Source organism: Syngnathus scovelli, chromosome 7 (genome assembly GCF_024217435.2).
Source record: "Syngnathus scovelli strain Florida chromosome 7, RoL_Ssco_1.2, whole genome shotgun sequence".
In the NCBI taxonomy this organism is placed as follows: Eukaryota; Metazoa; Chordata; class Actinopteri; order Syngnathiformes; family Syngnathidae; genus Syngnathus; species Syngnathus scovelli.
In genome coordinates, this window is record NC_090853.1 from 10245626 (window position 1) to 10270481 (window position 24856).

The 24856-nt window shown below is 42.1% G+C and overlaps 1 protein-coding gene across 4 annotated transcripts in view; it reads right to left on the reverse strand.

The window, feature by feature from the left end:
* The window catches only part of dscamb (Down syndrome cell adhesion molecule b), an 88591-nt gene that overhangs the window by 32883 nt on the left and 30852 nt on the right, over positions 1-24856 (reverse strand). For all 4 annotated transcript variants that reach the window (XM_049727008.2, XM_049727007.2, XM_049727006.2 and 1 more), the window contains exons 4-6: positions 2625-2771; positions 1531-1809; positions 1183-1458 (exon numbers count right to left, since the gene is read on the reverse strand). In XM_049727008.2, coding sequence (XP_049582965.1) covers positions 1183-1458; positions 1531-1809; positions 2625-2771 — 702 coding nt within the window. The remainder of the gene's footprint in view (positions 1-1182; positions 1459-1530; positions 1810-2624; positions 2772-24856) is intronic.

The window sequence follows — 24856 nt, forward strand, 5'->3', positions numbered from 1 at the left end:
TTACCACAGAGAATAAAGTGAATATTGTCTTTATTGAGATCACACTGCGAGACAAAAAAAAACTATTCTATTTCTGAATTGTGCTACAATGTTGAGAGTGCAATCACTGATTAGATGAAAACAGCAAAGCACTAACAGAAATATTATCTTTGATCCCAGTTTACAAGACTGGATCATCTTTGAATTACAACCACTGAAGGTTAAACAAAAACACTAGGATCTGACAATCTTTGACTTGACTCTTGACTGGTAAGGAGAATGAAACATTAATTTTCATAAAAAGTTAAAGTCCCAATGATCGTCACACACACATCTGGGTGTGGTGAAATTTGTCCTCTGCATTTACCCCATCCCCGTGTGATTTTGATCCATCCCCTGGGGGAGAGGGGAGCAGTGAGCAGCAGTGGTGCCGTGCTCGAGAATCATTTGGTGATCTAACCCCCCTATTCCAACCCTTAATGCTGTGTGCCAAGCAGGGAGGCAATGGGTCCCATTTTTATAGTCTTTGGTACGACCCGGCCGGGGTTTGAACCCACACTCCACCACTAGGCCACTGAGCTGTGTCATATGTCATTAATTAATAGAGCAACTCAGGCTTAAGGATATCTTATTCAATATACCACATTTTGGATGCCAAATTCACGCATTCACGGCATGGCATATTTGCCCATCCTGTCTCCATGAGTTGTCTCATGACTGTCCCATTATTTCCATACCTTGAAATGGATGGGGTGAATTTGGCTGGCAGGTACGGTACACCCTGGAATGGTTGCTAGTCAATCGCAGAGCACTCAAATTTATTTATGCCTATGGACAATTTCGAATCTGTAATGTGGAAGGAAGGCTTAGGCAACAAAGAGCATATGTCTCTTTTGAAACATCTGCCATTTATTATTCTCAGACAATCTGAGTTTGCTGTGCGTGATTATAGATAATCAATATCTTCTTTTTACAGGTCCGTGACCGCAGGAGACAGTTGTCTGAACAACATTGCCGAGGTAACCTCCACATTATGTGCATGTGCTTTTGTTTGTGGACTCTCCGCCAATAATAGTGGTGGCCTATGGCAGAGAGTCAAAGCAGGGTGGATGCCATTAACATGCTAATCTTGTGTTGATGGCTCAGCTCTGAATTTGTTTTTCTGTGAGGTACTGCATGTGTATGTATGTAGGTTAAACATACCTTCGAGGATGACTTGCACAAAGTCTTGAGCGGACATTTTGCCCTTTCTGGCAAAGCACTGATAGGCCCCGCCGTCACTCTTTGACATTCCTTCCATGATGAGATTCTCCCGGTTGAGGCCGGTGAAACGGACGTTGTTGCCGGGGTAGATGATCTCTCCGTTACGGTACCAAGACAACTCGTACTCGTCAGATCCGCTCACGCTACAGGAGAGAGACACCTTGCTTCCCACGCTGCCTTTCACTTTCCGAGGGCTGACCATTGCCTTCAAAGGTTCTGAGGATCCAAAGGAGCATTCAGATACACTTCATACATACAAAACAAGTTAGAAAAATAAAAAAGCCTCACGTCTGACATGCAGGTGGCCCATGACCTCGGCGTTGCCGTAGCTGTTCCAAACTTCACAAACATACGTCCCAGAGTCGCTCGGCTGAGTGCTCTCTATCAGCAAACCTGTGACAGTCTGGCGGAAGCGACTGTCGGGCTCCAGCGGGCTGTTGTCCTTGAGCCAGCGGTACTTGGGGAACGGATAGCCAGACGCCTTGCAGGGCAGCTCCACTCGATGATTAATCATCACATCCCGGTGGTCGAAACCGTCCAAGATGCCTGGCTCGGCATTGGTGGGGTCTGGAAGCAGGGGAGTTTAGAGCTGGCGTTAATTAGTTGTGAGTGTTGCTGGGCACTTGAAGCAAATATTGATTCTGTAGGTGAAGATTCACTGTTTAAAGGCGGATATTTTGTTAGGTGAGGGGGGGGGGGGGTGAAAAGTCTGTTATAGCCAATTCCAATGAAGCACAACAGACTGGTGCCTTTCTCAGTCGTCATGCATCAAAGAGCAGCACTACAGTCATATTTTGCTTAAGCTTCACTTGTAGCACACACAAATCATGCATATTAGGCCAAGGACACTTTGTTTTTTTACACGCCTTCCTTTGTCCCCTTATCTGTTAGCAGGATTACATTCAAACTACAAGCTGATTTTCTCAAGGCTGGGCGGGAGGTGGGTGGGGGGGGTACATGGGAGGAAGAATGGATAGAGAATGGAGAATTTACAGTACAAATCTGGTTGACAAAAACACTTATAGTATTTGTGATTTTTTTTTTTTCAAAGCAAGAAGTTCATTTGTGATTTTTTTTTCTTCATGTCAAACTAAGCAAGTCATCCGTATAATAATGTAGCTCAAATCAAAGGTGAGCTCATCAGGAAATAGCAAGTAAGTGCTGTTGATTTTTAATCACATCCAGAATTGAGATTTCAAGAGTTAAATCCACATTCAACTTGGACATGACAACCATGATTGTTGACCCTAACGTAATGTTTTCAGCAGTCTTCTAATCCAGTAGAATCAGGGACCTTCATAGACCATATAACATATGACAGTATCATTACTGTGCCCATGCATATGCAGCATTTCGAGTTTGCATTGTAGCTTAATACATACCTGACACAATGAGACGTGCACTGTTGCTCTGTCGAGTCTCCCCAGTGTAGCGGTGACGTGTGGTGCAGCGGTAGTTATTCAGCCCATCCTCAGGCAGGACGTCCAAAATGTACAAGGCTCCTGTAGGTGTGATGAGATATCTTTGTCCTGCAACATACATACACAGAAAAAGAGGAAACAAAATGAATACATCAACTAAGGAGTACTATGATAAAATGTCCAGCTAAGCAACATGACTTTAGGAAAGGAAAAAGGTTGGTTTGCTTCACAGTCAGAAGTTCAGGTCCAAAAACATTCACGTTTGGTTAACTGAAGACTGTAAATTGGTCAGTGGTGAATGCCTAAGAATGCGCATAAAGCATTTTCCACACAATGAAATCTGATTAATTAACTGTATTTTTTATGAAATAAATAAAAAATATTTATTCTTAACATATACTGGCTGAAATGAAACCCTAAAACATTGTGAATATATTCTGTTGTTTTATACTTACCCAACAAGAGCAGCCAATGTGATTGTGAAGTATGTATATTCAAGGTTTCCAGCTGTAGATTATATTCTACTGAGTGAGTTGTTTTGATTGCACTGGCTGAAGGCAGCAAGGGTGATTTACAGAGAAGTAGAACAAACTGAGGCTTTGTGGGGGCGAAAAAAGATAAGAATGGGGTGTTTTAGTTTAGTCGATAAACACGAGCAGTGGGTGTTCTTGTCTTATTCTTGTCTCTAGAAGTTTAGACACGTGTATGTATGCGGATACCGTCGCTAGTATTATATCTGGACTGCAAAGTGGAGCAGTTTTAATATTTATTATTGTTGATTTTTTGACAAACTGGTCTTCCAAATAGGTGCTTCAAGCTTCCATGAAAAATGCATGGGCAAGCAGTTGCATGGAGCTCTGTTTTCTGTGTGGCTTAACAAATTAGATGCCACCTCCCTAAGGTCACATAACGTCAACCTCGATACATGACACATGAAACTATCACACACTAAATGGCTGCGTTGCTGCTCTGATTTTCATATGCAACACCAGCACATCAACAACAACAAAGTCCAAAGCAATTAGCTATAAAATGTTAATAAGGAGCATTCAAATCCACAGTAATTATATCAAACGCCCAAAGTTTTTCTTAAATATTCCACTGGAGACTAATTTGTATGGAAGAAAAGCAAAGCATGTTTAATATGCTTTTCTTTTTTATGATTATACTTACAAAACAAAAGAGACCTTGTGGGGCTCAAGCAGTGTGTGTGTGGGAGGGGGGGGGGGGCATTAAAGAACAAAGTGGCAGAGGCGAAGGAATGGCAAAGCTATTGTAAGCGTTGACCTAGATAGAATAGACAACAGATCCCTTGGATTTGATGACCTGAAGGGCTTTTACTGGTTTACATGCTGCGGAATATCCTCGGAGCAAGTGAAATTTATGAAGGTGGAGGGGAAGTGTGTGTTTGTGTGTCTGTGCGTGTGCGTGTGTGTATAAGTGCCAGCAGCATCTGTGCATGTGTGCAGGCAGCGTGCATGACAATGGTGGGAGGACATCTTCTCAGGGCATGAGCAAAAGGGGAGGGGCAGATGCAAAAGCAAATAGACGACAAATTATAATTTTTCAAAACCTTCTGGCTGTGTGTGTATTTCATTTCAATTAGCCAAAGCCTCACAATATTTAACAAGTCAGGTATTAAAAGGGCTAAAAGTTACAAATGTTTTTCCCCTGTCCAGTGTCCACCATTATGTAACGACCACAACATAACAAGTCCATATTTCAAAGCTGTTCACGCCGTGCTGCTGCTCTCCCTCTTTTCTCTCCTCCCTTCCTGGCTTCTCCATTTTGATTCTGTACTGGTCCTCTGAAATCTCACCGTGGAATCCATCTTGAGTGAGACAAAATTGTATTTCAACGCAGTCGCTGCCAGCCACCGCAATTTTCTCCTCAAGCACCTCGATGATAGTACAGCCTTTTTTAAGACATCAGAGCTCGGTTTATTGTGTTATGACAGAACGAGGAAGTATGGCTTCACAATAAGGCATACTGTGGCCAAATGGATTCTGTCAACACCTTGCATCACTAATTCCCGCTCATCAAGTGATGTTTCTTTGTTGTAAACTCACGGAAAAGCAGAGCAAAACAGTCACATATAATAACGGTGATCATTAAGAATAATACTCCTCAATCAGTATTTTTATTTATGCTCACCATAATAAGCCTTAATTGTTTTCAATTCATTAATTATGCACTCTGAAATAAAATAAATGTTAGAAAGTTGAGCTGGAGCTAATTGATCTAAATCTAGCTTTTAACATCTAAAAGCTGTCAGTGTAGTGAACTACGTATTAGCCATGACACATTAGGCAACTAAAATATGTTTTTATCATGGCAGCTGCTAAGGAGCAAGTTTTTGTTTGGATACTAATGTCAAAAGTGTTAAGTTGTCTTTGGTTTCATGCTATAGAATAGGACTGTATTTGCAGCTGACTGCAAAGAAAGACCCATTTCTCGTCAGGTGTGGAGAGACAGACATGATAAATGAGCCTATAAATGCCGCAGTTTCGTGGAGCAAGTCATTAAAATCAAAAACAGGTATCTGTCAAGTCCAGGTCCATCAGCAGAGAAAAAAAATGACCAAATGTTTTCTGCTGAAACTGGACTGGAATCTTTTTCACATAAAATCAGCCAAGCTACATTCAGAGAGTGAAGAGTTCTCCAATATCTTTGACCAGAAGCATGCTCCGATTCCTGTGGAGGAGTGACTGATGAGTTCACACACTAATTTCTGTCCGCTCATATCGGTGCTACGCTGTGTCTTGAGAGAGGGTGCAAGGGGCCAAACATTTTGATCGCAGCTTTAATCCGAGCTGATTGAGGTCAGATCGCAGGACTGAACCCTCCGCTGCTGCCAAGCTCTCTGGGACAGTGTGGCTACATGCAGAGAAACTTAAATGGGACTATTTACATAACATACGCCAAATCACCTCAGGTCTATTTTGTACATCTCTCTAGCCAAATGACACCATCATCTTTACACTGTACATTTATGCTAATTCTGTTACACATGAAAGCAACTACTGTAACTGTGTCAACATAATTGGAGCAACTGCATAATCATCATAAGGTGCCATTGGACTTCATATTCATTCTACTAAGTTATGATGGGCTTTTTAGACATGCTTATTGGTCATCAGTAGATGGATGAGAAGTCAGTGTGAAGCGTTTGCAGGTGGATAAACGCTATTCAAGTGAGAGGACAGTTTTCATACTGGTCACACTTTTGCTTTAGAAATAAACTGAAAACTGACAATGCACAGAAAAACAGCAAATGGTGTGAGCTTGCTGACATGGTGGACGATGACCAGTGGAACAACATGGTTAACCTTCACTTACTGTAGCAACATGATATCAGAATATTTGGAATTTGGAATTTTTGAGAAAATGAAATGCAATGTAACATAATATCGGTAACACTATTAAGTGAATACAAGCTATTAACCATTTACCTGCAATCTATTACTCTTGTCAAGAGTAGAAATGGAAAACAATAAGTACAATAAGTGAGCTTGGCATGTGACCATCTTTTCTTATATGGCTGCGCAAACTAAGTCATTGCGCGCCATTCGTTACCTTCAACTTTAGTTTTAAATGTTACTATGGTGATTATAGTTTTACTCAGAATTTTTTTTAATTACATTTTCATCGTTTATGAAAGAAACAAAATATTCAGAACAAAAAACAAAGGTCAGTGAGCATCACACGAGTTTGAATTTGATGACTGAAAATCACAATGATATTTACCTTGCGATAGAATATACTGAAATGATCTACTTTGTGGCATAATCTGCATTAAATCAAATGTCTTTAAAGCGTATCAAATGGATGCACAATCTGAAAGCATTATCAAAAGTCAATTTGAAAAGCCCGTCCTGCACCTGTAAAAGTGTCTTTCTGTGAATGCACCTGCTGTGTGAATAGATTTTAGCAATGCAAAAGAATGACAGAGCCGCCATTGACACGGCATTGAAGAAGGCATCCTTGAATTTAGGCGAGGGTTTTGGCATTAATGCTAGAATGCTAAGAGAGTCTCTCTTATTTACCCTGAAAAACCTCTGTGTTCCTGTTTGGCTCATTCCACTTCCTCTCCTGTCTCCTGCATGTTCTCTCCAGCAGTGTGTGTGTCCTGAATGCTAAATCAGTGTTTAGCTTGCTCGGAACTCTGCAATCCTGCAGATGCCCATATAAACAAACACCTTCCTTTCCATACATGCGATTTTGGGTATGTTTATATTTGAAAAATGTTCCAAAAGGCATTAGAATATTAAATGTTCAAGATACTAGTGTTTTGCAAAGTGCATGTTATGTGTTTTGGGGCAAGATGCTCAATCCAATGACTGAAGGGATGAAAATCAATATTCGTAAGTCTGATTGTTATGTTCCTGTCAATATTATTGTTTTTGCAGCGCCAACAAATCATCAAATCATTGCAGCGCAAATAAAGAATATGTAATGGTTTTTACTTGCTTGTTAGGAAGACAAATTTACACCGTCAGCCGTGAATGCAAATTGGCCGTGATTTGCGGCCACAAGTATTAAAAAAAAGCAAAAGCTAATAAGAGCTTAAATCTTGACATCTAAATGTTCACGCAAACAAGCCTCTAATGAAATGTCCTCAAATAAACATTATCCAATGCCCAAGAAATTTTGAACAAGAACTGGAAATAATATTCCATTCTTACCCACTCACCAAACACCTACACACACACACACGCACCCACACACGCACCCACACACGCACACGCACACACACACACACACACACACACACACACACACACACACACACACACACACACACACACACACACACACACACACACACACGCACGCACGCACACTTACGATGCAGACATGATTTACAGTGGAATCTATTGTGACAAGTGGCATTATTGAGCCACTTCTTTATATTGAAAATGGGCTCTCATTTATCATAAATTATTGCTGCATTGTAATCCATGCAAAAAATGTCCAACTGCCTTGAACGATTCATATTTAATAAACAAGCGAGCAAGTGAGGGTTGTCATTGTAAATAAATCATGAGACCGCCCCCACCACCGTCTCAGATTTGTACTGGTCCTGGTCGCTCAGATTTGCTTTGCGACAGTAATGGGATTATTGTAACTGCTGAGTGAGAACATTTAAATGCTTTTTGGCATGGCTTTTTAATTCTCCAGTCAAATCCAAAACAAAGAAACACCGAACTGTCTTTACAATCAATTAAAGATTCATTGGAGATACCCTTTGTGCACTTCTGCAAACGTGCCGTCTTGATGAAATGACCACAGATAAACATGCTTTGCTTCCAAACAGCCTTGATCTTCTGCACGAATCTAATGTACTTGTAATTTTGTTTATTTGGCAGCAATTGTGTCCATACTACTGAAATAAAGTGGGCTACAATGTTTTCTAGCATCCCAGAAGGTGAGAGTTGCAGATTTACAGTACGTCTTAGTGGGAGCAACTTAATATCAGAGCAACTGAAGAAAGGATTAATTTCACACTAATGTATAGTACTTTGCTGAGCACACACAAACATGCGCTCTTAGCACAAAAACTGCTGAAAAGGAAAGTTGGGTCTCCCAGGTTAAAGAGTCATGGGGTTGTTTATGTCTTTGATGAGGTTAGCAATCCAGTAATCTCCGCTGAAACCCGCTGCCATTAAACAGCATGTTGCTATGCAAGCCAATGCGGTGATGTGGGGGTGAGCATCAGCACAAATACGCAAAAGTAGAAGGAGATCTTAGAATGAAATAGTTGGGGAATGCAGCCTGAGAATTGACAAATCTTTGCACCAGGGTCCTGTTCAGATGAAAATGCATTGGCACACTCTTAAGCGGATGCCAATGTAACAGGGGGCGCTATAACCACTAACTAAAGCCTGAAGAAAGTTGATCGTGGAAAAGCCACAACAGCAAATTCAGGAAAAGGGGCTTTGTCCTTAAGGTCTGGAGTTACGTGGTGTCATGTTTTAATGTTAAAATTTAAAATAAACAATCATTAAATAGATTCTGTCATATATTCACTGTGCCATGTTTTAAGTTACATTGTAAGAATTCTTAGAGGCCTTAAAACAGACATTTTACACTGTACAATAAAATCATATACTACAAAAAAATGAAAAGTGCAATTGCATGCATTATGAAGGCAAGTAGTAGTTTAACATTCCAAACTGCTATTCAAGTAAAAAAGTCACTATGGGTGACCTATGGTCACGAGCTATGGGTCGTGACCGAAAGAACGAGATCACGTATACAAGCGGCCGAAATGAGTTTCCTCCGCAGGATGTCCGGGCTCTCCCTTAGAGATAGGGTGAGAAGCTCGGTCATCCGGGAGAGACTCGGAGTAGAGTCGCTGCTCCTCCACGTTGAGAGGAGCCAGATGAGGTGGCTTGGGCATCTCATCAGGATGCCTCCTGGACGCCTCCCTGGGGAGGTGTTCCGGGCATATCCCACCGGTAGGAGACCCCGTGGACGACCCAGGACGCGCTGGAGAGACTATGTCTCTCAGCTGGCCAGGGAACGTCTGGATGCCCCGGGATGAACTGGATGAAGTGGCTAGGGAGAGGGAAGTCTGGGAGTCCCTCCTAAAACTGCTGCCCCAGCGACCCGACCCCAGATAAGCAGAAGAAGATGGATGGATGGATGGATGGATGGATGGATGGATGGACGGACGGACGGACGGACGGACGGACGGACGGACGGACGGACGGACGGATGGATGGATATTCAAGTAATAAAGGTTTATAATAAAACCTTCAAGCGATAAAATACAAACAAACTGAATTATGGTGGGGAAATATGCAGACAACTGCGGTTTCATTTTATATTATCATTAATTTTTTCTAATTAATCAAGGGGCCAGTCAGACTGTGGTCGGTGGCCACATGCAACCCACAGGCCGCCAGTTGCCCATCCATGGTCTAATGTATGGATGTCAGTTTGATCCTATCACACATTGCTCAGTGTTAGTGCAGAAAAGCAAATCATAAACTCCAAATCTTCAGTGTATGTTCATACGGCAGCCTTGACATTCTAAAAATCCTTTGCCCCTCCCACTTTATCATCAACCCCCGCAATCACCCCCCATCCATAAGCAGAGCTGCATGTTGAGTGATAGGCCCTGGGATGAAACTGGACTTCGTGTCTGAGGCCCTGATTTTTATTAGGGCTCTGTTCCAACTTCCCACTAATTATGCTGACACAATTTGATCAGCACATGGCTAAGTATCTTCTTCTAAGGGGGGGGGGGGTCGAGGAGGGGGGGGTGATGTAATAAGTACAGTTTGTCACTATTAAGACGAAGGTGTTGACAGGCGCCGGTGTTGTCAGGGCAACCGATGGTGCTCCCTTGCGACAGTGTGTTCTACTGCATCCGGCGAGTGGAGCTGTCAGCCCCCTCAATAATCGATGCCTCGGGTTGCTCTGCATCCAGCAGAAGCGCACGTAGGATGACATGCTGATATACAATGTCATAAACATACCAAGGCTGAATGCCAAGCAGCCCTTCAAGCTCATGTAAAGTACATACTACATGCATGCATTCAACACAGCACACACAAACACTGAAAGTAAACACCTGCAAACTTATAAGTGAGGAAACATTTTTAGGCCTTTCTGTGATTTTTTTTTCCCCATTTTACCAACATCATATTTACTGTTCATGAATTTGACTGTGTCAAAAACACTATGTAATACCTATGATGTAGCCTTCGAGTTGAGGCTGATTGAGCAGTGAACATCCAAAGATTTTGTCGGGAATAGGTACAGCAGGTTCGCTTCATACACTTGTGTTATCAATAGATTAAATTTGACAGCATTTAGAATCTGAGAGTAGAAAGAGGCACATATATGTTTGAAGTGGACGACATACACAATATTTGACTGCCATATGTCATCCGTTGGAGTAGGCACGACTTTTTGCAGACAGTGCCTTAGCAGTGACATTAACTCAAAATCAAACGTTCAGCCTGCTTGTTCCCTTTTAATATTAAACATATTTTTCATTCGCCCTTGGATGACATTTTACTTTTCCTGCAAAGTTTTTAGGGTTGAAATATTGATGCCTTTTTTTGATTATCAGTGCTATACAGTGCTCTGCTTTGTTTGGAAAAGACAGGAAATTCTGCCACGACGGTAATGGAAGTCTTTCTTTGTTTGATTAAAAAAAATAAAAAATAAAAATGAATACAAAACACAAAGGCCTGTGAAATGCAGAAAGTGGCAACACATCACCGTACTGATCTTGGACCTCATTTATAATCCCAAAGCAAATCCCACAAGAATAATTCATTCCTAAAATACCCTTGACGAGGCCCTCGATGAAAGAGACTCCACTCCATAATAATAATCACAACAATAATGGAGTCGCTGAAGATGGCTGTCATGTCACGTTGTCATCAGCAGACATGAAAGCTTGTGACGTCTGACATCAACCAAAGGTCGCGTGTAGACTCCTTCCATGGGCGTCACTGCTCCGAGCCTCATGCCATCTCCCAATCACGCGACAGGAGAGCCAAACAGGAAGTGATACACTCCAAACTGCAGAGGATCAGTGTCCGCATTGGACAACGCGTCACAAATGCCTCGGGTTGCTTTGAATAAAGTTGCAAAGCAGATGACTATCAATAAGGCAGCAGTCAGCAAATTAGAGGATGTGATGAAAGATCTAATGTGGTCAAAGTTACTTGGAGTTTTTTGTTTGTTGCATGTACACATATTTGCATGATGTGCTGTGGGTACAATTTGAAGGCATTGTCTAGCCAGGCATTTTCTGCGTGTGTGTGCATGTGTGTCTCGGGGCCAAGTCAGCACTTACACACTGTGCTTTCCAGCTGACGTCAGGGGTGCAGGAGCTACTGTAGCAGGCAATCCCCATCCTGCCTTATGAGAGCTCTATGCATCCATATGGATCAGTTCATGCTCTTGCAATTTCATTTCACATCAGCACAAATTCCCTAGAATCGGTTTTACCGAAGCCAAGCACAAAAGATAAAGATATTGTTTTATTTACTCTATGTTGATTGACATGTTGAAACTTTATGGTGGCGCAACACAAGGGTGACGCCATTGTAATTTGGTGTAAATCCAGAAAAATAAATTGTGATATCAGCTCCTAATTTAAATGCTAAAAGGGAAAAAAACACTATTGACGGTTAAAATGGGTTTTGGGATGATTTGATTTTGTTCGAAATGAATTACAATTTTGCCATTTGTGTCGCAATGGGGCGATGAAACGTAACACCAGCAGCACACTTTATAATTTGTTTTGATTTGACCTTTTTCCAGGCATTAACTCTCTATTAGCAGGTGAAGGTCTTGATGATGACCAGATTGTCGCCTGTTGCCTCACTATTAATGATAGAAGTTACATCCTGCCCAAATAAGATCTGACACACTAAACAGCGACAGCACAGAATATGTGTTTCTCTTCTTCCCTCCTGTGTTTGTATTTGCAAACTCTTTCCCTGCACCTTCATCTCAGGCCGCTTGTCATTCACTGCCATCTTCTTCCTCTTATCCTCTGCCTGCATCTGTCTGCATCCCTGGCTATTGTCTTGATCCAGCGCTTCCTCTCTCCTTCCTCTCCATCTCAAAGTGAACACTGGCGCTCCTTGTCCACGGCCTCCTGCCTCGGACAAAGACTCTCCTCTGTGCTCTATCCAGTGTTCAGCAGAGGCGCTGCAGGCCTACCTCTCAGTATGCGCAACAGCCATGTGGCCTGACAATGGCTCATTTCAACCTCGATTTCCCCTGAAATGAATGGGAGCCCACCCCGGCGCATGCGGCGTGCCTTTTAATTGGTCTAGGTTAGATTCAAACCATTAAATCACTGATGTCGCTACATCGACACAACACACAGTCTTTGCTTTTCTCGCCAGCCTGCAACAAAACCTTTATTGCTCAGCCTTGCCTAAATGCATACAGAATAAATTGCCTTCTCCTAGGCCCACACTTTCACTTGCACGCACACATGCAGAGGGAAAATACAGAAATGTGAACACACATACATAAAAAAAAATAGCTTTTTGCAGTCCCTGATATTGTGTCTCTTTACTACGGTGTCAAATATGGATTTAATGCAAAAGAGGAATCTGCAGAGCAGATTTCAAACTTCAGGTGTCTATTCATAAGACTTACCTGTATGCATTCAAGAAAGAAGTAAAACATTCAATTTGTGTTCCTTGAGTTTAAGTTTAAAGGACTAATCTTGTTAGATGTCACCGTCTCGCATGTTCCTTAGGTGGCTTGAAACTATAAAATGAATTTTGACACATGCGTCACAGTCAAAGGTTCTGGGTTCAAGTCTTGCTTTGGACCTCTATATGTAGAGTTTGCACGCTCTCCATTACAAAGTAAAGTTACCAAGAGACTATACTGTATAAACTCTGCCTATCAAGACCAGCATCACGAGGGAGCGCCCGAGGCCTCGGCTTCAAACAGCCGTCAAATCAGAGCGAAGGCTCAGAACCAGGTGTGTTTCATCTCTCAAAACACAAACGAGAAGGCCGAGCCGAGGTGAAGCGGGCCGGACTGCTCCAACGGGCCTTTGAACAGTTTTAGCATTTCACTCCGAATTCACAACAGCCCCCCAGATGTTGTCATAGATGAATGATACAGTGCTGTGTCCGCCGTGCTTTCCACCGCTGCTTGTTCTCTACCCAACACCGCCAAAATAAAAGGGAAGTTATCATTCACGCAGCTCTGGCGCCATTTTACACCACCTGCTTTGATCTCCGTACAGCACGCTGCCGCCATGACAGATTGACACGACAGCATCTTTGTTTTAGAGGCTTTTCTCCACGCTTTTCCCTAGTTGGAGTCACATGCATCTACATATTTACTTGGCTAAGCCTCTCCTCGTCTCGAACTGTCTCTCCCCATCGGTTGTCGTCCTCATTTAGCTCATTAGTGCTCGGCAGTAGCCGCGGAATCAATTACAGGGGAATGCGAGCTTGCATCTCGGCATCGTTACCCACCACAAACTATATTAGGCCGGTCTGAGGGGAACATGAGATTGTGATGATTATCCATCCGCCCAGCTATTTTTCTCAAGCATTATGCTTGACTGCAGCCTTTGCACAGTGCTTGAAAACCTATGAGGGTTTTTTTATATATTTTTTTCCCACCAGTTTTAACTACTAGCAACAATGAAAAACACACACGCTGATCTACAAAATCAGGTGTCAGAGGGACAAATAAAAAGCCCTAATGTGCATTAACTACCAAATTTACATTTACAAGACTTTGCACAATACTATACCAGGTTTTGATTGTTGACATGGGAGCAATAGCCAGTGTGGCATATAAGTAGCACTGAGCTTGACTTGATCTCCGAAGGTAAGGTGGTCAAAGCTTTTTGGAAATTATTTACTCAGGTTTACTATTCATTGTGTTTTGATGAGGCAGAAAATTCTAATTTTGCACCGTAAACTATGACGCAAAAATGCTTATTTGAAATCAATGGAAAGTGGAGACGCATGATTTTCTATGGACAGCAACAATATGCTCACGTGGCGTGTATGTCAGCATCAGATGCAGACAAAGCACGTGGGATGAACACGAGCTTGTTTTGATCTCCATTCTTCCTGCGTTTATCCCGTACTTCCGATCATGCAACCTCCCTCGCTCTTCTATCCATGTCAGTAGTGAGTCTTTTATTGTTCTTTACAGGCATTGTTTCTTCCCTCCTCTGCCCCCATTTCAGTCGTTATTTCCACCACCTCCTCCCTCCTCTTTTCTTCTCCCCCTGGCCTCACCCTCATAGAAGAGACTTTGGGACGAACTCCGCCCTCCAAGACAGCTGCACATCACCAGCTGTAGGAGGAAGCACAACATACTCCTCCTCCCTCTCGCTTTCCTTCCATCAAAGTCCTCCCTTTTGCTCCTCCTGCCTCGTCTGAATACACAGAGTGGGGAGCTGCCAGACGCAGCTCGTCATTGATGTCAGACTCATGACACAAATTGCCTCTTTTTGATCATTAATGGAAGCCATTAAGGTGTCAGCCAAACACGCAGTACGACACACGCTTCACGATGAAATCACACGAAAAGCCCTTTTTTGGATTCCCATCATTTACACTATAGAGCAACAAAGAACCTGGTGAACATTCATTTATTTACTTCCTATATGGCATTATAGCTTTTTATTTAATTGGTTATTTGAAAAAACAATTTATCAATTGAAATAAACAATGATGGAAGACTCTGAATGCTCTGGTCTCCTGAGCCACCCACTGTTTTTCTTGGAAAACGTATATTGTATCAGCGTTTCTTTATTATTATTATTTGTTTTTGCCCAATTTTCATCACAATTGCACCAATTTTTTTTGTTTTTTGTTATCCATCTGGTTGGGAAGTGTGGGGTCCTGTGTGTGCCCCAAGTGGAGTCCTTCATTATGTATATTTGTAGTGAAATAATGTTTCTACTGTATGTGTGCATTACAAAGAGACAGCCGCACCCTAAGGGTGTTCAGTACTGGCCTCATCATGTATTATTTAATCTTTGATGATCATATGGGTCAACGGTGAACAATGGCCAAGTCTTGTCAGGAAATTGGATTGAAGTAAGACCGCAGACTTAACAAAGAAGAATAAACGGGGAAATCTTCTTATGAATGCAAAGTAAATGGAGCAGATTAAAAGACTATGTTATATTAAAGATTACAAATCCTTTATGTGGCACACAGTCGGTTCATGTAAGAACGCTAAATTAAACATAAGTTGCATAATTACAGCACAGATGGACCATATTGTTCTTTTCAAATTTAAGGTCTTAAAATTCAAGGTTACCCTTTTGTGCGTCATTGTTCCTTATTTGTTGGCAGCCAATGGAAAAATGAGTTCTCGTTGTAAAGGTGAGATAGTCACAAAAGAATGCACATCTGAACAATGCAATGCAATATGGCAGGCGAAAACAGGTTAGGTTGGGTGTTGTTCAAAAGAGAAGCTGCTTGTGGCGAGGAAAGCTCTTCAAAGCTATTGCCCTTTCCAAATTCACTTTTATCCTTTCCTAACTTTCAAACACTACTTTGTGTGCTTGTGCCATCACATGCTTTATGCATTTCTTGTGTGAAGAGAATGCAAGAGTGAGAGGTATGCATTGGAAAGCACAGGTAGAATACTCAGCTTTTTCCAATGACTGCCACTTTTGCTAGGATAAAGCAGAAGATCATTTCCACAAAACCTCGTGGATACCTTAAACAATGGCCCTCAAAAAACCTGTGATGGCTTTCCATAACTGCCACGATGGCTCGGCTGTGTTCAAGATTGGATCAGGTCACAACCCCAGTGGATTTAGCAATGCGGAGGTTAGACTGATGTTGGGGAAATGTTTGTTTACTTCCTAAATGCTACATTGTTGCCCTTGAGCTATCATCTAAAACCCTCACCGATAGTGCTAACTACTTTGGATAGCTTAAAGTGCTCACTTTAATTCCCCTGTACAGTCTCATAAGAGCACTTGCCCGAAGGTGTGTGTTAATGATTAGTCACTTTTCACTGGTAACTCAGACAGTCAGCCCCTTAACCAGTCTAATAGGGATGATTTTCAGCAGAGTATTTCATTTAACAAGTGATGACAAGCCTCAAACGTCCATTCAGCACTTGACTAAGGCAGACGGAAAAACTGTTGCCACAGAGACCACGAGTGACGACCTCCAGGATTTGCATGGATCTTAATTTGATCTACTTGAGATTGCAACTTCCTTCCACTTGATTTAATTAGGCAGAGAGACGTGACTAATTAAGTTGACGGTGAGAAACACAAGCGCGTCAAAGGCGGCTGATGAAACGGCAGAGGAAGACGATGGTAAATATTGACATGGGAACTTCATTGGTTGAGTGGTGAACAGAATCGGAGGGTGAACGACTGGTAGATCTGCAGCTCTTTCAGGGTATTCCTCATTCGGTGATAATGGTGTGTTTCATTTTGTCATATAGCACAATGGCTGTATGTGTTGTGTGTAAATTAATTTGCCACTATGAATGACAGAATAAGATAGTGACACAAATAAGATCATCAATAGAATGTTAGTGTGGTAAAGAATTGAGGGTACCGTAAAACATCCAAAGTCACATTTGACACATGAAGTTGTTCTAATATTATAAATAAAAACTTGCCCATAGGAAATAAGGTTAAATGAAACACGATGGTTGGAGAAATCAACAAAAAGGGGAAAATTTAACCTCGTGTGGTATTGATATCTGCAAATATCCCAAATAATTTATCAGTGCTGAATGGAATCAGACTACAGTATTTCCATGTCAAAGTACTCATACATTATGTACACTCCACAGCCTCTTATCACCCGTTTCATGGCCTCATATTCCAGTCCAAGAGCCTGGCCTATTAACATTTGGCAGATGTGCAGTTCCCACATTAAATACCTGCATGGCTAAAGGTCTTCTGAAATGTTGAGGTATATAATTGCCAATCTGTGCTAAACCCGGAGGCCTCGTTCACTTCGTTTAGGCCTTTTATAGTGGCGCGACAGACGGAGAGTCTTTTCCAGTACATAAAAGAACAGATGTTAAAATCGTTTAACCAGATTGGTGTCCCTTAACTTCACATAGTGTCGCTCTCTTTTTCTTCAGTCTGGTGATCATCTGGTTATAGCGGGGCGAGGTTCACCCAGTCCCGACTGAAATTTGCTTTGCGGGTTCGGTGTGACCCAAAAAGTATTGTAATTGTAAAGTACCGTATTTTCCGCACTATAAAGCACACCGGATTATAAGGCGCACCTTCAATGAATGGCCCATTTTACAACTTTGTCCATATATAAAGGCACACCGGATTATAAAAGGCATAGAATAAATAACTCAACGTTGCTCAAACGTTAATGCAATCACAATATAGTAACACTCGAAATAGTGAAAACCGTAACTCAATATATCAATAACTCAACGTTGCTCAAACGTTAATATCACACAACACACAAAATAAACACGTAAAGCTTACTTTAATAAATTAGTCCTCATCCACGAATCCATATTGGTCCATATATAAGGCGCACCGGATTATAAAGCGCACTGTCGGCTTTTGAGAAGATTGGAGGTTTTTAGGTACGCCTTATAGTGCGCAAAATACGGTAATTGATGGAAGTTTTTTTCATGACCAGGCAGTCAAGATGGACTTTATGCAAACAAGGTCAACTCAAAGAGTAGCAAATGGATTTTAATTATTGTAAAAACCCGTGAACAAAAAATAAACAAAAATCAAGGTCTTTTCTTTCTTTTTTTTAATAAATTAGGCCAAATAAGACACAAAAGGTAACTTAGGAGTTCTGTGGAAAAAATCATGCACAACCCGATCTGCTTCACATTCTGTAATTAAAAGTAGAACATTTAAAACCAGTTAAATAGATATTTAAGAGGAAAGTAAAACAATATAAAAAAAGCTTGCTAAAATCCCCCAAAAAAGCATCACATTTGAAAAATACTTTAAATGAATTTCATCACAGGTATGAAAAGAGCAGAGTGTCTACCCCGAATTTAAAAGCATTTATACTTAATTGGTATGTTTTGAATGTCCATTCATTAGTATTATTCACTCTGATAATAAAGAATATCAGCAATCCGGGGGACCGTAAAATACACAAATACAGAGAAGGAAAAAAAATGCTTTTTTAAGGTGATTTTGCCGGGGTGGATCATACACGGATGTGTGTTCTTCACTGGATTTTACCTTACATTTGCTGCATCCCACCTAACAATTAATAACGTAGTTTCGAGCATTCAAAAAGTTGACTCTGCTCGAGCACCAGGAGATGATTGATATGTCTCAAATAGATGAGGAAATTTTAAAATGTTTTACCACATTCACACGTAAATACAACAGTAAGCAACTGAAACGGGATCAGCAGACATGTAAATATACAGATACTGTCTACAATTTTGGGAGTTTTCTACTATGCATGTGGCCTAGTGATAGAATACTCATTAAATGTGCAATTTCTGATACCATTTAATAAAATTTTTAATTTGTGTTTTTGAGGCCAGAAATCATACCGTGCCGCGTAATTATCAATGAGCGATAAATTTATTGGATTTATATGTAAATGCGCCAGAAGCAAATTAGCGTGGCCATGCGGAGGGAGACAAGGTAATCATGCGGTGTTGCATGCAGAGCAGTTATTTTGTTTTTGGGTCAATCGACCAAATACAAGACATTAGCTGCCTCCATCTTGCTTATCTCCCCTGTGATACCACTCTTCCCTTCCATTGCCTTGCTACTCTCTCCTTCTCTGTCCTCTAGTGGTCTCATTAGGGCGGGACTGTGAAGGGAAGGTGAGATGGTTACTGTGACAACAGCAGAAAATGACTGACCGAGTGGCATGCGCCTGTTAACGTGAGATCTATTGCATTCATGATAGTATAGCTACCCCTGCAGCTTTTTAATTGAGTTATAAAGTTGTTAATAGCTAAATTGATGATGAATGCGACTTAATTTGACAGGAGACACTGAAGTATTCCGGGTCATGGTTATTTGCAGAAAGGGAGAAATATGAGTAAAGCGTATCCAAAGAAGAGAACAAACATAACTGGACAGACCAGAGGTGAACAAAATGGAAAACTGACAGTGGAATTTAATTGACTTGGTCACCCATTAAAGGTCTTATCTATTTAAAGAGAAGTAGACACACAAAATAAACCCGCTGTCAGAGGAGGGCTAAGATTAGAACCAACTGATTGACATGTGCGTAGAGCCAACTGGAATTCTGCCATCCGTGCTTTTAGATAGTCTACTTACAGCAACGGAGAAGCAAGTGCCAACTATTGTATACGAGAACGTAATCGACCAATTAAAACCATCTTTTTTTTTAGGCTTTGCATCAGTGACACTGACTTCAAATGAGTGAAGTGTTGAGGGAACTAAAAATAAGTCCAAATTAAGGAAACAGAGCCTATTGCCAAAAGACACAAAAATGCATTGAGCAAACACTGTTGCGGGACATGGATGCTGCCTCCTGTGGTGTGGCTGACCTTTTTGCAATGCCACATAGCTCTGCAAGACTTTGATAAAGAGCAGCTGGGAGATGACACAATGCCCTTGTGGAAACACTGGCCACACTGGAGGCATAAAACACACACAGCACACCCACACAGACACACACATGCATGCACACACAGGGGCAACCAGCTGGCCTAGAAATATCATTTGGTTCAGGTCACAGGTTCAATTTCCGTTTCAAACAGCGGGGTGTGTGACTGCAGGTCAAACATGACAGCTGGCAGAAAGCAGGTATTTGTGCTGAATTACAAGTATGTCATCTGTATGTATAATATGCTCATCTTTGCTAAAGTAATGATGATTAAAGGATGTTTTTTTTTTTTAGAGAGATGGTCAGTACCACTTTTATAACCAATATTCGCACGAGTGCTCAATTCTTGAGTAAAAAGCAGGTAAATGTTTATGTAAATGCATAAAATATTGTAATGTAGAAAGACATGATACCATGCAAATTGAAGTAACGAATGATATCTGATATCTGTGACAGGTATCGGCAGCCTTCACGAGTACGCGATACGATAAATAAGGCAGATATCAATTTTCACATGAAGGAATAAAGAAAGATCACCTTGTGACAAGTTGGCCTCAAAGAAAAGATAGAAAACATGCAAAGCCCTGTGAACATTAATTTGCACATAACAGGGAAAAATGACAGATGCATCAAAAAGGAACAGATGCACATGCTGAGTCTATGAAATGGAGCAGAATATGTAAAGCAGTCTGTGCAATACATTGACACGCTACATTTGCAGTTAAATTAGTCCGTATTGGCCTCAGATTATTGAGCGCATGTGTGTACAGTCATAACAACAGACCAGGGCCCTATTAACATACTGACAGTTTAAACTAGTGAAACGACTCAAGTTGAAAGTTCACGTACCTGTAAAACACTATTGAAATAATAATAAAATTAATGTAAAAATAAAAAATCTACAAACAATTTACTAAACCCGGTGTCGCAAAAGTCGCATAAATACAGTAACATAAATGACATTTGAGCTAAATCAGAGAGCATCAAAGGATTAACTCTAAATGTGTTGTGTCAGGAATGAGTTGAGCCAGGGCGACCAAATGCAGCTTGAACCAGGATTTATTGCAGGGAAAAGGAGTTGGAAGGGAGGCAGGTGGGGAACGAACGACACAGACGGGAGGAAGACTCACGGCCAGCAAAACAGACAGACTGACCGACATGAAGTCCCCTTGGACAAGATTAAAATTCTGACCGTGAGCCTTCAGACAGACCGAGGGAAAACCAGATGACACGAACAGGAACACTGGGCACGAACAGGAATGGACACAACAGTAGACACCGACAGGGAGAAACACACGGGCAGGGCTTAAATACACAGGGTAACAAGAGGAAGCAGGTGACAGACATTACGGTAACGAAAGGGGTGTGGCTGAGCGAAGTGGCACGGGCGTGACAGTACCCCCCCCACAAGGGACGGCTCCCGACGTCCCAAAAAAGAAAAAAAACCCAAGACTGTCCAACATGGGCCGGGAGGAAATGGGGAGGTGGCCGCACGTCACACACCGCCGAAGGCCGACTGGGTGACGGCCGCTGGATCCACGCCGCCGGAACTGGTGGCGGCCGCAGCATCCGCGCCGTCGGGACTGGATCGGGGGGCGGCCGTGTGTCATGCGCCGTTGAAGCCGACTGGGTGACGGCCGCTGGATCTGCGCCGCCGGAACTGGTGGCGGCCGCAGCATCCGCGCCGTCGGGACTGGATCGGGGGGCGGCCGTGCGTCATGCACCGTTGAAGGCCGACGGTGACAGCCGCTGGATCCGCGCCGCCGGAACAAGTGGCGGCCGCTGGATTCGCGCCGTCGGATCTGTTTTTGGGGGGGGGCAACCGTGCATCTTGCGTCGCTTGAACTCATCTCCTTGGCGACCATGCAGCAGTTGCGGGAGCCGGCAAAGGGTTGGTCCAAGCGCTGGTCGCTGTGATGGTCGGTGTCTTCTGTCAGGAATGAGTTGAGCCAGGGCGACCAAATGCAGCTTGAACCAGGATTTATTGCAGGGAAAAGGAGTTGGAAGGGAGGCAGGTGGGGAACGAACGACACAGACGGGAGGAAGACTCACGGCCAGCAAAACAGACAGACTGACCGACATGAAGTCCCCTTGGACAAGATTAAAATTCTGACCGTGAGCCTTCAGACAGACCGAGGGAAAACCAGATGACACGAACAGGAACACTGGGCACGAACAGGAATGGACACAACAGTAGACACCGACAGGGAGAAACACACGGGCAGGGCTTAAATACACAGGGTAACAAGAGGAAGCAGGTGACAGACATTACGGTAACGAAAGGGGTGTGGCTGAGCGAAGTGGCACGGGCGTGACATGTTGTTGCTTTTTCTTTAGATTTTTTTGAAGTAGAAGAACAAAAAACCAGAACACGAGAAGAGAAAATTATACACAAGAATTTATCATTTATTTTCTCTGCAGACTCCAATTTGCATGGCAGAATTGTGTTCAATAGAGGTTCCTGTCTGGTAACATACGCTAACATGGGCAGATATGCTAGCAGAGCCTTTCCAAGTGGAAATGACCAGACATTAACACACACACATAAAACACAACAGGCCCAAATTGAAACACTAATCTGATTATGTAGCAGCTGTCACAGACAGACTTCGGTGTTGTGGTTTATGAGTCACCACACACATGCACATGCATGGTTACATCCATACACAAATGTAACCACATGGCTCCATGTGCCCAAAGATTTTGGATTCAACAACCACAGATAAGTCACCATAAATTGAAATTATAACACTTTCTTAGGGTGCATCGTCAGAACTTGAAAAATTGATGATTGCATTAAGATTGGAAACTAGACCTGATCAGTAACTGTGCACATTCTCACTTCAGCCCCCATTCTCTACTGCCACCAAATGTCTCCTCTGAGGCATATCATGCAAACCTCCAAACACCAGCTTCAGTACCTTTCATTTCTAAATAAATACCATGAACAAATATAAATGTGTTTTCACGATTTAATTCACCATGACTACGGTGGAAAACAACATGCAAGGATTAACGTCTTCATTAAATGTAGATTTGTGTTAAAATGTTTTTACAAGGTACTGACACTCTTGAGTTATTATTTAACAGTAGGATTATTCTTGTGATTGTACTAGTTTGCAGTGGAATAAATCTGTACTGCATCCTACTGAGATATTTCTAATCTCTCATGTAGTGAAACGGGGTAACCAAAACATGAAAAGCACCAGACCAACAACACAAGATCTACTCATAAACCCAAAATAATTATAAATGATCATGGTTATATTAGCACATTACAGACAGTGCCCTTGCCTTGCCAGGCCAATCTCATGTTATAGATGATGAAAAGTCAAAGTCAAAGTCAAAGTCAGCTTTATTGTCAATTTCTCCACATGCCAAAGACACACAAAGAAAACGAAATTTCGTTCCCCCCTATCCCACGGTGACAAGACATGGCTCACAACAGACAAACAAGTAAACAAGTATAACAACAGTGTGCTGAATAAATAATGAATAAATAACACAATAAATAAATAAATAAATAAATAAATAAATAAGAGGAGCAAAAAAGGAGCAAGTGCGCGTACAGCAGACATTCCAGAAAATAGCGCAACAGTGCAGCTACTTTAAAGTTAACACCAAAACAAAAAAATAAAATAGCTTTTGTGATCACAAATCGTATTAAATGAAATATGTAGAATACTTTTTAAATAATTATATATAAATTATTTGCATTCAGCAGTTATGAATAGAAGAGGCAGCAAGAGTGAGTGCATACCATTTTAACTCAGGCCCATGCAATTTTAATATTTGACAATTTCCTTTGCCATCAAAGTTGAAAGAAAAAAAATGGAAATGTGGTTGTCATTTGACCGGTCATGCTGTTATCAGTGCCGCGCTTCCTTTGAGGTGTGATGAGTCAATCGGTTAAGGAGAGGAGAGTCAGAAGATTCAGTGGGTCACTCGGTAATCTTGAAGTCGGTGCACAGACATTGCGGCTGTGTTGGCCACCAGGCTGCTCATCCAGGCAGCCAGTCAGTAAATCTCCACTTAAGTCAGTCATTTAGAAGGCCAGCCGGACAGTCAATTACAGTCAATATGTTAATCAGACACTGCTGTCAGTCAGTCAGTCAACAAGATAATGATGGAGCACCCGTTCATGAAGGCTAATGACAGCCAGGCTCACGCTTCCAGATGTTCTCTTATTGCGTGTTTGAGAATGTGACAACATGTGCGAGGAATCATTTCACGGACACTGTCAAGGGGAATGTAAATATTCCAATGTCATCAATTCAACTGATATGAAGGGAAAGGTTTCGGTACACATACGCTGTGTTTTGCCCTCTGGAAGCATAAGCATTTCAAGTCACAATTTTCCTGGAAAACACCTGCAGGCAAGACTATCAAACAGCAAGCAGCTGCTAACTGTTTGCTTTTGTCTAATGTGAGAGGGATTCCTTTGACAAGGGGACTGAAACAACGCGCATAATTCCGAGAAGAAAAGAGAAGAGCGTCAATGCGACGCCCCTTAGATCACATCCACGCTGAGCATCTGACACAAAAAAAGATTTGCTTTTATCTGCTGAGAGTCAATTGTTGCAGGGAGCAGCACGGCACCTCCGCCTTTGACTGCCACATGAAAATGTGACATCACAAGGAGACCTGAAGGTCATGAGGTGCTGGCATGGTGCAGCACACAGGCACCACAAACAAATATATTTACCTTGCTAACTTCTCTATAGAGGATAAACGATATGGCCCTTTTAACTTGAAACAAGTGGAACATGGCGTCTGATGTCCTTGGGAAAAATCTAAGGAGTATTTGTAGTAACGATAGAGCCACTTTCATTTTTGAATGATCGCAAATGATCACATCGTCTGATTGGGTGAACAATTTTCAGCGGAACAATTGTGTAGTGTTTCATTGTAATTGATGTTGATGATCCTAGAGTAGAATAGAACCCTGCTCTTGGTGCAGAGGGGGCTCTGAATAACGTGGGGAGAATGCCATTAGCAGCATGACAGCTACTGCGAATCTTGATGTGCAATGGCCGCCATGCTGATTGCTGCCTCACTGTACATGGCCTCGGCCTCGCGGATAATGGGAGACTATTTTTAGCCCGGGGCGAGAAGGTGCCGGTGTGAGAGGGTACGGCTGAGAAGAAT